Source organism: Rissa tridactyla, chromosome 2, assembly GCF_028500815.1.
Source record: "Rissa tridactyla isolate bRisTri1 chromosome 2, bRisTri1.patW.cur.20221130, whole genome shotgun sequence".
NCBI classification, from domain to species: Eukaryota; Metazoa; Chordata; class Aves; order Charadriiformes; family Laridae; genus Rissa; species Rissa tridactyla.
The window spans coordinates 126,928,521-126,943,371 of NC_071467.1; the positions used below are offsets into that span (position 1 = coordinate 126,928,521).

The 14,851-nt window shown below is 39.7% G+C and overlaps 1 protein-coding gene across 3 annotated transcripts in view; it reads left to right on the plus strand.

The window, feature by feature from the left end:
- The window catches only part of ZNF385D (zinc finger protein 385D), a 443,449-nt gene that overhangs the window by 256,801 nt on the left and 171,797 nt on the right, over positions 1-14,851 (plus strand). Inside the window, exon 1 of one of the 3 annotated variants that reach the window (XM_054189917.1) lies at positions 11,988-12,326. The exons of the other annotated variants lie outside the window; for them this stretch is intronic. Within the exon in view, the coding sequence (XP_054045892.1) occupies positions 12,305-12,326 (22 nt within the window). The 5' untranslated portion in view covers positions 11,988-12,304. Of the gene's footprint in view, positions 1-11,987; positions 12,327-14,851 lie in introns of those variants that run through there. 3 annotated transcript variants of the gene reach the window in all.

The window sequence follows — 14,851 nt, forward strand, 5'->3', positions numbered from 1 at the left end:
GGACCAAACCACTGGTTCATCTGCTTCTTAACTAGAAAATCAGATTAGGCAGTCACATAATATATATATATATCTATATATATATATGTAAATAAAATCTTTGTTTGCAATTTGTACATTGATAGGTAGTATTTTATGTAACTTACTTCTAAAGAAACCCTGAAAGTACTTATCATAAAATACTACCTGAAAGCCTCTGAACTGTGCTCTTCTGTGATTATTGTTGCGTTAAACTTATCTGAATATCTTTAATTTTCTGTTTTTAAATTAAAAATTATCTAACTCCAATGAAAAGTCAATAAATAAGTAATATTTAAAAGAAAAAAAAGAAGTAACAATGTGTTTTGCCTCCTTCCACTGTGCCCAGCCTGGCACCTAAGAATAACTCACACACCCCATTTTATTATTTATCAAAAAAAGAGCCCATTAGCAGGAATCTGTCCGCCAATTTTATGGTAAATTTTCTGTCAAAAATTTTATTTTAATAGTGTCCTTGCATTTTTATCACAGAAAAAACCAAACAGTAGCCTAATATGCAGGTTACCTGGATCTTGGGGACAGCTTAATTACTTGTTTGTCTTCATTCAGACCAAGGCATTTCCCCTTGGTCTTCCCTGTGGTGATCCATTGACACGAGAGCTATCCTGAATGGTCTTTTATAGTTTATCCTAGTGGAGTCTTTATTTGTAGATCTAAACATTCATAGCATCAGACAGAATTTGATAATATCATAAGCTTATTAAAGCACTCGCCAGGTGTCTAGATCATTAGGTGTCTCCTACACAGTAGTTCAAATTCCTGTAATGAACGGATGAGGACAGGTGATGGGAGGTAAAGCATGTACTATGGAACTGTGGATATTAATCCTTGCATAAGGAGGAAAGCCTTGGGTAGCCTACAGGACTGCTGGTTAATCTCCGGCTGAGACTGATCTGCCTGTCTTTCAGGTGGCTCCAATGGACTTCTGCTTAGTCGAAGACCCTCTCCAAGAACCTTGACTAAAAACGTGGTTCATTCTTATTCTTCCCCTATGGTTTGGTTGGGATATTCAACAAAGATGGGGAAAAAAGAGGTTTCTAACCTAACTAGAACAGTAATGAGGCCCGGAAGACAGAGGTAACCAGTCATGACAAATCTTTATGCCCAGCAGCAATGAGGAGGAACCGACTATGACTTTACTAGGAGCAATTCCTAACACTTATCATACTGTAATCTGCTAAAATTTTCATCGTTATAATTTAACTTCTTCCTCATTCTGATCAAATGTCTCTGGCACACTGAACAGAAAGTTAAATATAATACAATAGAGTGAAAATTTTATCACTACTAATTCTAAAATGTGATTTGCCTTATATCCAATGATGGAAAAAAGATTACCTTGTTGAGCACAAACGAGAAAGAAAGGGAAACAGGAATCCTAATGTGGCTATTTACCTGTGTAGCAAGTTAATTACACATCTGAGAAAGTATCTAGCATAGTCATGTTACACTGCGTGCATATGTGTGTGCACATGGCTGAATGTAAATATGTGTTTATCTGAGTGTGTGTACATGCTTGATGCAACATTGCACTACTCGTGCACAGTACTTCCTGAATTTGTTCTTCAAGTCAGTGGTTTTAAGGGATGTAAATGAAGATGAAGCATGGCCCAGTGGATTTTAATGTACGGACAGTTACTCTTGGTAAAAATAATTACTTGATTAAATGCTCTAGTGGACAGTGATCAAGGAAGGAAGTGGTAGATAAGTAATGAAAAGTGTATCAGTATAAAAAGTATCAACAGCTTATAGGATGTGATAAATTACCTTTAGCGAGATAAAACAGGCATTGCAGACTTTTGCATGAAATGGTTTTACTGAGGCCTTCTATTTCTTACGCTATTTTCCATGAAAGCTTTTCTGTCAGTGATGCAGGTTTCTAGTGCGCAAAACTAAACTGCCAAATCACTGCAACCCACAGATGAGCTAGAAGTCACTTTTATGTTGCAGTCAACTCTGTCTGGGCAGCCAGAACATAGATGCTCGTGTAATGACAATCACTGTTTTTACATACAGAGCGAGCAGCGGATCTGCAGATGAAGTGAGTGTAGCAGTCCAGCATCCCATCATGAATCTTCATGAAAAACTCATCTTCCGTTCTGCTGTCTGCAGGCTATCCCTCAGTGCTGGGCAGAGATACAGACCCCCAACTCTGCGGCCAGCTTTTTAATACTCCCAAACTGAGATGGTGTTGGCACAGCACGGTCTTTCTGTCCAAGATAAATTCATAGACAGTCACTACACCTGGAACAGTTGTCTCCTATCTCCAGAGTCTGGAGAGATATGGCTGGGGCTTTCAAACCTAGCGGAAATTCTTTTAGTTCTTAATGCTTTGTAGGAATATGAAGTTAAGCTATAATGTGCACCTTCATCCGTGGTATACTGTTCACCTATATAGTGCAGACAAGAAAAAATTCTGTGAGGTAAGGACTTAGTCCAGTATTTTCTGTCTCTACATCCATATTTAGGCACCTAGAGTAACTAGGCTTATTTGTAGAGGTACTGAGTGGCAAACTGACTGAAAATGAAGTCACTGAATTATCAAAAAATAGCAGTACTCTATTTAGGTTCTCCTGTTTCAAAATTATTAATTTCCTAATTATTTTGGCATAAATACAGTTGCAAAGTATTTGTATTGAGGTGGACTCTGAAAAGTGCATATTGAAGAGAGAGCTTGGCTTTGGGATACAGTCTTCTGGTTCAGCTGTGGGAAACAGACAGAATTACTTAAAGGCTGCTGTTATGGCAGGGTGTTTTCAAACCTGATAATTAAATTCAGAGGTATGGCAGATCAAAAGGAAACCATACAGGAAAAAGATGTAACAAGAAAGTCAGGAACAGATACAGACAGGAGTTTTTTGCTGTACGTGTCGTTCTGAATTAGAATGGCAGGAGGCTCTGTCAATAAGATCAAAAGGCGGGAACAGAGATGAAAACTCTCCTTTTACTGTTAATTATTATAAACCTGGTAGGAATGTATTTGAGCACTATTGGCAGAGTGGTAAAAAGCAGTAACTTTCCCCCCCACCCTTCTTCTGGAAGAGTACTGGAACGTTTGAAACTTAAAAGAAATCAGTTGTTTCTGGGTGTTTTTAACATTTTTTTTTTCTTTTTACTACTAACACTAAATGTCTCTATCATCTAACAGCTACTTTGTGACATGCTCCCCTTTTTTTCTTAAAAGTAAGAATGAATATCATAAGTTAATCCGTAGAGATCTTAGTGGAACATGTTTATTTTAGGATGCCAGCTTGGTCATTCGAGAGTGGTACTTTCCTCTGTGCCAGACATTTTCAAGACAGACATTTTTGATCTTTGGTGGGGTGTTTTTGCATAAAATGAAATATTGAGGCACTGCGTGGTCATTTAGGAGTCTGGGAAATTTTCTCAAGCACTGTGGAAGCTAATGTTGTAGTTAATTCCTTAGGAGATAATTCAATTCTTCTTGAATAAATTTCATGCTGGTTTCACTTGCAGGTGGTGTTCATGTTCTGTTCTAAATTGCTGCTTAGTGTCGCTGAGCACAGTTGGTAGTTGCTATGATGATCCCAGATGGAGCCGCATTTCAATGGGTATGAGTGATCTGCAGGGGTCCCAGATCTTTTAAGATGTTTGGAAGCCTTGGCTGGGATTCAGCTTGCGTTTTGTAGAGCCTGTATAGTTAGGTGCATATGTACAGGTATCTACGAGTGAATTAGGTATCGGAGCTTTCCTTTTCATCGGTGAAATTCCAGTCAATATAGTTAATGGAGCTTGGAGAGCTACTTGGCCAACCAAAGCTGGTGTCTACTTCCAGATGTGATAAATACCTCTTCTGACTTTGTTGACTGCATCAATTTGATCTCTGTTCACTGATGGGAAATCAGACATCCATCTCGCAGGTAGGCATCCACATGTACATGTAAAAACAGGTGTCAGTCTCTGAGTCAAATCTCACCTACAGTGAGATCTGCTGTGGGAAAAATAAGTATCACTGATATTTTCACTTCATGGCAATTCGTTTCTAACACTGCGTTGTGAAGCTTACATGTGTGGAAGTGCAAAATGCTTGCACATGGACATGGGAATCAAACTCAGCTCTGGCGTGAATAAAAACAGTATACATTTTTCAAAACTATCTCATAAAAAGTTGAACACTATGCTCTAACTCGCATCTGTTTATACCCTCAGTCTTGTCTGCTGCCATTTTGTCCTCCTCCTTCCCTTTTTGCACGGCAGTTTCTGATAGACTGCAGCTTGCTGACCTTTGACTAGCATTTCCTTTGATAGCAACATGTTGGCCAAAATGATTTTTTTCTTGGATGTGAAAGAGAAATTCAAACACATAATGTGTGTTTTCTATGAGATTAGCTAAACTGTTTTACAGTCATTAGAGATGAAATTCCCCCTGCCTAACTTTAACTGGCTAAAAGTTTATCATCTATCCTAAGTTATATTCTACGTTGATACCCTTCTGCGAGTCAGTGGAATGAGAGGAGTACCGGAATGAGAGAGAGGGACCGGTCTTCTTCCTCTCAGGGGACAATTTACCACGGGATGAGTTGCCCCAGGAGGCACCTGTAGCACTGGCTCGTTTAGTTGAGATGCCTCCTTTTTAGGGAGTTAAAGCTGGATGTGCCTCAAGCTACTGCCTGTTGTTAGTTTCCAAATGTAGTGCTGGCATCTTGCAGATGCTTCAGATGCTGTTGCAAAGTATCTCAGCTCTCCAAAGCAGGAGAGAAGTGGTAGCGCTCTGCAGCTGCCAGTGTTTGTGTCCCTTCCTGGCTGTGGGTCTACGTTGCAACCTTGCTCCCATTGACTGACCCGGTGCAAAAAACAAGCTGCTCTGCACCCACTCACATTTGGACTGCATCTGTTGTCATTTTCCTTTTGGAGTTATATATTGAAATCACAGCTCAATGCCTTCATAATCGCTGGGAAACACAAAATCATACTGCATTGCTACTTTTTTTTTTTGTTTGTTTTCATTTTTGAACATCTCTACACAGCATCAAGAAAATGAAGGAGTATTGTTTCAATACCGTATCTTGAAATCTTTCCATTTAGGGACTTAAGGGTGTGGAAATTGATTTGATTATATTCTACAGGAGCAAACAGAATACAGATGAAATATTTTACATATTTTGTGCTTCAAGATGTTTTATTTCTTAAAGGAAAATTAGGAGAACTGTTTGGGAAGAAAAAGATAGAAAGGCTTGGAAAGAAAACTGACACTGCCTTAAATAACTAGGGGTTACCATGTGACTAAAAAAGTCATTTAATGTTCAGAAAATGGAAAACTTTGGCTAAAAGTCAGTTCTGGTTCAGCCACGAAATAAGGACAGCAACTAGAAATTAAAAAGCTACTTGGCACAAAACGATAAAAAAGGAAGTGGATACTAATTGATATAAATTAGAAGTAAGAAGTATGGAAAATTTATAGGGAAAGCCAAAAACAGGAAATGAAAAATCTGTGTTTGGCAAGGGAAGGGACAATAAAAAGTTTTCAGTGTATTAAGAAGAGAAATCCTAATAGTACAAGCCACTAGATGGAGATAGTAAGATTGTTATGAGTGATTTGAAAGAGCCGTAAGTGTTAAATAAATATTTTTATTCTGTATTTTGAAAAATGCTTGATACTATCCTCATGTCATGAGTGTGCCGAGGCACTTTCCAAAACGCCTGTAAGAAAGCAAGGAAGAGGTCAAGCAGCAGCCATTTGGACTAAAGACTATTTAAAATCAATAGGCCTGGATAACTTTTGCACAACAGTCCTAAAAGATTTGTTGAGGAGATCCCCATTTCATTGATGCACCTTTTTAAAGGAAAAAGACCCCAACAATCAAACCCAAAACCAAACAAAAAGGAAACCAAAAACTAAACAAAACCCAACCAACCACCCACCCACCCCCAAAAAAAACTCAAACTCAAACCGCACGCATGAAACCACAGGGGAGTATGGAAGTGCTACTAATTTTCTTGTATTGAAACGTAACTGATACCTATGCAATAATTGCATTGCTATCATTTCTGAGGAAAATGAAAAAGATCTCTAATGAATAATGCAATAAATTTTAGTTCTTTTTGTTTAACCGAATATAAACAGATAGTTAAACTAGGCAGTATGAAGAGACGTAATATCTGGTTTTGTTACATGAGACTTGTCATTTGGTTGATAAAGATGATTTTAGGAATAATAGACGTGCATAGTTTTGGCCACTGTTTTCTTTTAAACAAATGTACTATACAGCATAAGGCACGTACACCTATGATTAAGAAGGGGTTAATTGACGGATCCTCTACGTATCAAATTTAGCTACTTCGCTATGGTATAATCAGAAATGCAAAATGCAGCGTGGGCTTAGGAATGGATGGCATCCTGTGAATCAGAGTGGGGAAAAAAAAAAGCAATCTAGAGTGTGAAATCTCTGTAGAATTTCTCAGTGCAACATCTGGATTTATAAATTTAAATATATATATTATAAATTTAAAAATTGTGAGAATACAATGCCTGGATTGGGTGATGAATCTTAAAAGGTATGTTGCAAAATTGTTGGGAGAGTTGGAAAGACGGATGAAAAAAGAGAAATGCTGACACGTTCACCTCACCAAGAGTAGTGATGGATTGTCTACATCTGATATACTCAAAGCCCACTCATTAGTTAGACAAATTTTACTGAATACAGTGCAGAAATAAAATTACAGGTGAAAGAGGGAGAAAGAAAGGATTATGCATGTTGGAGCTGATTTTACCAGCGGTTCCAGTTTTCATTCTTTGACTGAAAAAAATAATATATTTTGTGTATGTGTGAAAAAAATATCCTTGACATGGACTCAGACAAGCCTTTCAGTCTTGTCATTTGCTTTTGAGACCATCTTTCTCTTTTAAATTATTATCAATATACATAGTTAAAGAAGCTTCTGCACCAGTGGTGTATTCATTCATTATCTTAAATCTTGTCACATGCTTAGGAGCAAAAGATGACAGGAGTGGGCATTTAGTAAAACAATAAGCTACAATAGTGCCTAAAATGTTGGTTTGGTTTTATGTTGGCAGCATTCTGTTTGTTTGTGTAATAACTAGCCATATCCATGGAAAGGAAATCCAGAAAAATATGACCTTTCAATTGCCACGTCGTCTGTGTTCAAACTATAAAATACTAGAAGTACTAGTTTTAAGCTGAGGAAAATGCATATTGTTGCTATTTTCTTGTATGCAGAAAATCCCAGTTGCTTAAAAACAACAGTGCTGCAAGTACTGTTATCGAACTGATAAAGTCTGCACGGCAAAGATTTGTAAAGGCTCTCAGAATCAAAGGTGAGTCTTTGTTTACCTCTTGAAAACACTTTTATAGGAGGTTCTGGTTAGCCATTTCCAATAGAGAATGGAGCAGTTGATCAGATAGCAGCTAAACTAATGAAAAGCATCATGGAAGTGACAGGAAGATTAATTAAGTTCCTCCAGTTGTATTCACGTGTGGCGGTACAGAGTTCCTTTGGGTACTGCTGCAGTTAAATGGTATTCATGGTGACAAATATTGCAGATTTCCAGAAGTGACACTTCTGAGTCAAGGGTAAAAAACACATTTGGTAGTTTTAGCCAGTGGAGAACGTGCAAAACCAAAGATGAGCCGCTGTGGCTAGTTAAAATATACAAACGTAACGTGCTCCTTCCCTTCTCATCCTTTAGTGCAACCTCAAGAGATTAGTAATGAATCGCAAAATCTGCATTATTGTGTAGTGTGTCTTAACCCACTCCAGATGGCTTCAAAATAAAAACAAACCAAATTTTTAGCCGATGTACTTAGTATATTTGATTTGAGGCACAAAAATATGTGCACTTGGAAAGGCTTTCAATTACTTTTTGGAGCCTTACAAAACTGTGGCTTGTTTGCTGATTTTATTTCTGCACTGTGGTTACTGTAGTACTAATAGGAATGAAATATCTGCAATACATACATTTCCAAATTATGTAGAAGTTCTAGCCCTACTTTACCTTCAAGCATCTTTTAGTTTCGGGGTGCTTTTGGCAAATTAGTAGGCCAAGCGTGATTTGGAATGCTTCTCCCAGTTTATTTTCAGAAATGATTATTTGCGCAATATATTTTTATTCTTAACAGGTGTCTCTGTGCAGTAAAAAAAATGTATTTTGGGAAAACCTGGAAACTTTTCAAGTGTATGAGATCTTTTAACCTACTACACATGATGTATAGACTTAAAATGTTGTGTCACCGCTGTATTTTGTTGCCTGGTATTACATTTCTGCCAGCAAAGCGTCCCTCGATATGCTTCTGCATTTGCAAGAAAAGGTTTGTGGTCAGCCTCGCTAATTGAAATTCCTCAAAGCCAACTGGTAAGAGTCTGGGTATAAATCTAATATTAGTTGCCTCCTGGGAGAGTTCAAGACTGGAAGTGAGTTTTCCAGGAATCCTAGAGAATTAACTGGGTGCATTAATATTAAATATTAATTGGTCTCTGCAACAGACATGCCTGCAAGTGGTTTTAATACTTACTATGGAGGCATTGTGTAAATCAGTGGAAAGATAAAAATCAGTAGAAAGCATAGATAGCCCAGCTAGTTCACGAAGTGGCCTTCTGGCTCTAGACCAAGTCAGGCGTGGGAGGTAACCTGTAGCTTTTCCAGCTCTGGAGAAACGTAGGGCATGTGCTGTACTTCTGGGACACGTGTACTCTCTCAGCTTGCTTTTTGTTTATTTGGAGGAGGTAATGTCTTGTGGGGTAGTCTGCATTTTGAAAATCTGCACTTTGTGGCAAACCCTTTAACAAAGCGGGGTTTTCAAAGTGAGGAAGGACAGAAGAAATGAAGGTGGAGATGCTATTAGGAAAAAAAGAAGCAGGTTGTTGGGAAAGAGGATTTCAGGGGGTAGAAACTATTTCTGTTATTAGAAATAAGGGTGTGGGGTAGCTGTTTTGGCAGAAGGTACTTTTTTTTTCATGTTATGTTTATGCTCATGCTGAATCACAAGGGTTCTGGGGGTTTGTTTTTATAGGTGAACCATGCATGAAAATATGATAATTTTGCAGTTGACCTGCATCTGTAGAAAAGCTAAATGCTGGTTAGCCTGTGCTGGCTTGTTGATGATTGGGAGTTTGCACCGTGGGCTGACATCATGGGCTAATTTGCTCCTTCATTCTGCATGATCCTGCACGCCCAGACTGGGTCTGCTCAAATCTCCAGACGCACACAAGTGTTTGTGCTTCCCCACAGTTGCCTTCAGCAGAGTCCGCAGTGCTGGAGTTAAAACACCAGCCATTCGGGATTGCAATTACGAAACTAATCCTTGCTTTCACTGACAGTGACAGTATCCCATTCTGGGAATAAAATTTATTCTTTGTCCCTTACTTGGAACTCTACTTCTTTTTGCAGTTTATTAATGTTGTATGTGTGTAAATGAAAGCAGAATTTGGCATGGAGTATGTGAATTTGGGCTGTGAAAGCTTTCCAGGAGAGACCAGCAGTGACTTTCACTCCTCCCTTGCATTTGTTCCATAGTTGAAATGCAAAGAAATTAAAGAAAACTGTTTGTTTTAGTTTCACTTTGGCTACTTTGATTGTATGTTTATTGTAAGAACATAAGTAAGGTGCAATAAGGGGGGAGATGGTCCTGATTGTTTTGCATCCTAAAGTGCAAAACCAAGTAGTGAAGAATACGTCGGTTTACGTGGCGCTTTGCTGTTTACGCTTCCCGAGGAGCTGACCTGCCATCAGGCTCCACTAAATTTGTACAAGTGTTGCAAGAAGGGATGTTCTAAGGCAGCATGGTTGCTGCCTGACCACTAATGGTACGTCTACATAGACATCAGTTGTCTGTACCCAGGCTCTCAATCTGGCCAGCTGAGGGCACGAATCATCGACGCGTATCAGCTTGGAGGAACATCGAGACTGGAAGTAGCCTACATCTCGCAGGGTCTGACTCCCGGCAGAACGAGCCCAAGCTTTTCTGTGGTGAGTTAAAGGCAGCCTAAGAGTCAAATGCTGCGCCTGGGCGCAGGCTCTCCTAAAGGGCATCACTCAGCGCCTCTGCGAAAGCGCTTCGGAGCTAGAAAGGAGCTGGAGGATTTCACAGTGAATTGATTCTCTGAGCTTTTACCCTCAGTGAAGGGAGGGGAGGGAATGCTTGTGCTGCAGAAAGCTCCTAATAGTAGCTTATACCTACTGCTCAGAGGACATTAGAGTGGCTCAGCTGAGGCATTTTAAACCAGCCTTTGAGGGTAGTATTTTGTCCTATAGTGAGGTGTCCTTCCTGGTACAGTAGACGTGAATGAGCATTGTAATGATGAAATAGAGAAAAGGAAGGTACCATGAATACCTACAGGCCATGGTTTGTAGACAGTTTTGGTTTTTTTTTTTTAAGGGGGTTTCTAGATAGTATTTCTTCACTGTGATTTAGGATTTGCGCAACTTAAGTTGCAGTTGGTCAGTTTGAACCACACAAGAAGTCTTGATCTTCCTCCCTTGCGCACCGTGGCCTCAAAACATGCTCCTGCACTGTGTGCTTTATGTTCATGAAGCAAAGTTTGTTTAGGAGTTTATCTGTGTACCGTGTATCTCCCATTTCAGGCGCGCCTCTTCCTAGGGGCAGCTGGAATAAGCAAGGGCACTGAGGAAGGCCAGGCATCAGAAACGGAGAACTGGGACTGCCAGTGAGGGACAGGACTTAAATTCATTCCCCAGTTCCCCCCGGCAGTGTTTGATCTCGGTGACTTTCATACAGGTAGCATGAAACCTCGTGAGAGCAGTGCTGCGGAGGACTCTAGCTGAGAGATGCGTAGCGGTGATGTACACCAGGGCTTTTAACTCTTCTGCTGCAATTGGAGCATTCCTTGGCTGCGGTGCTGGTGGGATAATTTTGCCCTAAGTGATTGGACCTCATGAAATAGCAGTTATTGTGTGGAGCTTTTACAAATTAGAAGTGGAGCTTTAAGTTAATTATACCTGTCGTCCTCTTTCCTGTGAAATGAAAGCGTTCATCCCGTTAGATCCTGTTCTAATGAAATAAACACTTCAGCATACTGTCCACTATATTTTACCTTTATTTAGTTTAAGTGTATAATCAGTGATACATGCCAGACTGACTGCAGGAAACCCATGTCCTCTATTGATCCATAGAACAGACGTCCTATGTGCACAAATAGAGACCACGTAGCCTTCACCATGCGGCCACACCAGCGTGTGTCAGATCCATCCCGAAGCACTACGTGTAGGTGGTGGAACTCATTTCAATATTTCTTTGGTTTTTCTTCCTCCGAAGCTGCTCCTAGTTCATATAGCAGCAGGGACTGTGTGGGGATCTATTTACAACAAACTTAGGGCTGCTCCATTTGTCACAGGACAATAAAATAGCAGCCAGCTGCTAATGACTTATCAACCTGGGCTGGAAAGGAACTGGAGACCTGGAGGGTGAAAGGTTGTAAACTCCATTACAAATCCTCGCTGTCATATGTCTCCCGTGCTCATGCTTTGTTATTCATGCGAAGAAATCGTAGTTTCAAAAATCAGTTCGTCTCTATTGAAATTGAACTACCTGTTTGTCAGTTGCTTTTAAAAAATAGAAGCAGACTGAGCTTTATGCAACATTCAGATTAAAATAATTTATTGAAATGGAACTATTGATTTAAAAAAAAAAGAAAAAAGTGACAGGGGAGCATGATCTTGCAAAGTGCCGAGCATCTTCATCTGCTACCGAAGTTGGGGAATCAGGGCAGTCGGGGCTTCTCCTGGAGCCTGCCCTTCAAGGAAAAATACACTAACAATATACGCTTTGTCTTTCCCATCGATTATGTAATTGAGCACGTTATGTCACTGAACACGTTTGCTGCCAAAAAAAAAAAAAAAAGGCATAAAAAAGGTACGATTTTAGAAGGGCATTTCTTTTCTTTTTTTTTTTTTTTTTTTCCAAGCCAGAGTTAGGTTAACGAGGATATTAGAGCACGTCGTTGCAAGCCCGTTAAAGACAAGATCTGTTTGTAGTACTCTTAGTCCTGATGTCACAGGCACAGCAAGGACATCAGAAGGAGGAGTCAGATTACAGTAAGAATGGGCAGTGCAGCATGCAGCCGGAGTAAACGCTAAATCAGACAGGGATTGTATCAGGGATAAGACTGCCTGCAAAGCGCTCATCCTGAGGAGGCACGCTGCTCGCTCACGCTTCTTGTGCTGGGAAATTTCCACATAATGTAGAATGAAAGAGCTCCGTTTTACATGTCAGCCCTGTGCGGGAGCTAATGCTGAATACACAGCGGTGGGATCCTGACTGCATGATTAATGAGAAACATAATGTATTTTGGTAAGTGTTCGCCGTGATGCAATTCTGCTTCTGCTCACATTATCAATAGGAGTGATTATTATAAATTTCGGATTCAAGAACGTTTCGTGCTGGCAACGCACCTAAAACTGACAACTGGGGAATCCTGTCGGCTGTGCAGTTTGAAAGGATTCCATTGTCTGGGAAATTTTCTGTTTGAGTGGGCTACCGCGTAGTTTTAGCGGCTTGAAAAATAAGCTAGATAGGATGCACGCGTCCTAGGTTTGTTTTAGATGAACTTGTGCTTCATCTGCCGAGAGGGGATGGGAAATGGTTGTGAGGCATGGGAAGTTTTAGCCGAACTTAACGTAATGGACGAGCTGCTACTGCACTGCCTGTGGTGGGGAGGCACGGTGAGCCTTAATATTTCATTCAGCTTTTAGTTTGAAGAATTCAAAGGTACAAAGGCGAAAGAATGCTTTATTTGCAGTGCTGTGTTTGCCGAGTACTCTGCGTTATGCAGATCACGGGTGTGGGGTTGGCTCCCAGCGTACCACGAAATGCATATTATTTTAAGCCTTCAGAGGTCTCAGAGCTGTTAAATGTTTGTGCAGAGTTTAGGTTTGTTGCTTGATAGAAATCTTCCTCAGGCTTACAGCTGAGCTGGCTGCGTACCCTAAAAACATGCTGGAGCGTAGAGCTGGGTCTAGGCAGTGTAGCCCTGCAGTACTGGGCTGGGATGTACAATTGCAATAGAATGCTGCAAGTTAGTGCTGCTAAATAGCCAAAAAAAATAAAATAGAAAATTTGGTGGCGCGATGGAAAAATACTGTTCTTGGCTACTTGAAATCTCCTCTAGCCTCGGTGTTAATTTATAGCTGCATAATACTCCGAATGAGCACAGAGCAGAGAGTTGGAGGATTTCTGGGACATTTCAGCAGCTTTCTCAGTTTCATTAAATATTGAATCAGGAGTTCGCTTCAAGCTTTAAGAGAAGAACTTTTGGAATATTCTGAGCCCTGTCACAGAAGTACTATGCTTTATGGCACGCTAAGCATTATTTTCTTATTTTCATAAAATTAAAAGTATCGGGAGATGGGGGTGTTGTCTTTAACAGTGAAACCCATCAATTATGAAAGCAGATTGATTTTGGTGTGAACTGTCCTAACAGAAAAAAATATAAATTAGCTGAGTTGTCAGAACTGTTCAGACTCCTTTTCAAAGATAAATTTGCAATGTTTTAGCTCTACTACATTTTCCAAAGACTTCCAAAGAGGAAGAACAGACATTGTGGTTTTATGTTTGAGTAATTTTGATTAAGTCTCTTCACCATTAAAAATGTAGTGTTAGGTTAATTTTTTGCTCGTTTCTTTTGGGTTATTTTTCTACTTTTAATATCATTGCAAGCGCAAGATGGATTTTTTTTTTTATTTATTTTTTTTTTACAGTCAGTTTTGCAACAATTGCCTGTATGACTAGGGTTAGAAGTTAAGATTTCCTGAAGTTATACAGGTTAAGAGTATTAGGTATATGATAGCTTTATGGTACTTAATTTTATCGTATTTTTTTTTCTGCTTATAATTTTCAGAATCGTGTAATGGTGATCAAACTTATTTGGGTGTTACTTCTTTGAAAAATTGCAGACCACTGTTTCATGTGCTCATTTGTTTTCTGGTGCAACTCAAGTTTTTAATTGGAAGAAACCTGCTTGTGCTTTCTCCCGGCTTTGTAGGAAATTTCACTTCTGAGAGCAGAGATGAGTTTCTGTTAGGCAGGTTCTCCGTCTGCTTTGTTTCAGTCTGAAACGTGCTTTAATATTAAGTTTTAAATGAGTATTCTTGTTTCTGTCTTTTGCATAACAAAGCATGAGCTAATGGGGATAATGTTCACCTGTGGTTGTTCTGGGTGTTTTCCTGCTCTGCCTGTGAGAAGCCGGAATGTCTGTAATCTCACCTGTCCCTGTTGTAACACTTACTGCACGAAGCAGCATCGCACAGAGCCGGAGCAAAGCTTGACTGTGTGCATCGCGCGCCTACTTTGACTTAAAATTGCTGTAGCCATCACGTAGACGATATTGGAATTTTATATATCTGGCGGGGGAAAAAAAAATATTTCCTTTTAATATTAGTAAAGAATTCTGTGGCGTATCTTTCTCTGTGCATGCTACCATTGGGCTACCTAAAGAATAGGAAGGGAAGAAAAAGAAAGCTTTTCTGTGTGTTTGTATGCATCTTGCTTGTTTTTCTGGGCCTTCTTGTCTAATTGCTGCTGGTGTAAGGTGGCATGGTGGTAACACACGTGTACAGCATTAAGGTTGAAATAAATGCTGAAATAATTACCGTGGAAAGCAGGACCTAACCCTGTGAAAATATTATTCTTCTATAGCAAGTATTAATGGGTGAAGTGAGTTTCTTAACCGTCAGAGACAAAAGTTGTTAAATTCAGCAATCGGTCGTAGCGTTTCTTGCTCTCTTTAAAGCTGTAGCCTCCAAGAAGATTTTGGGCTGAGATATTCTACTATTTTACTGCATTGTACTATGTATAATCTACTATTTGAGGTGAGCCTT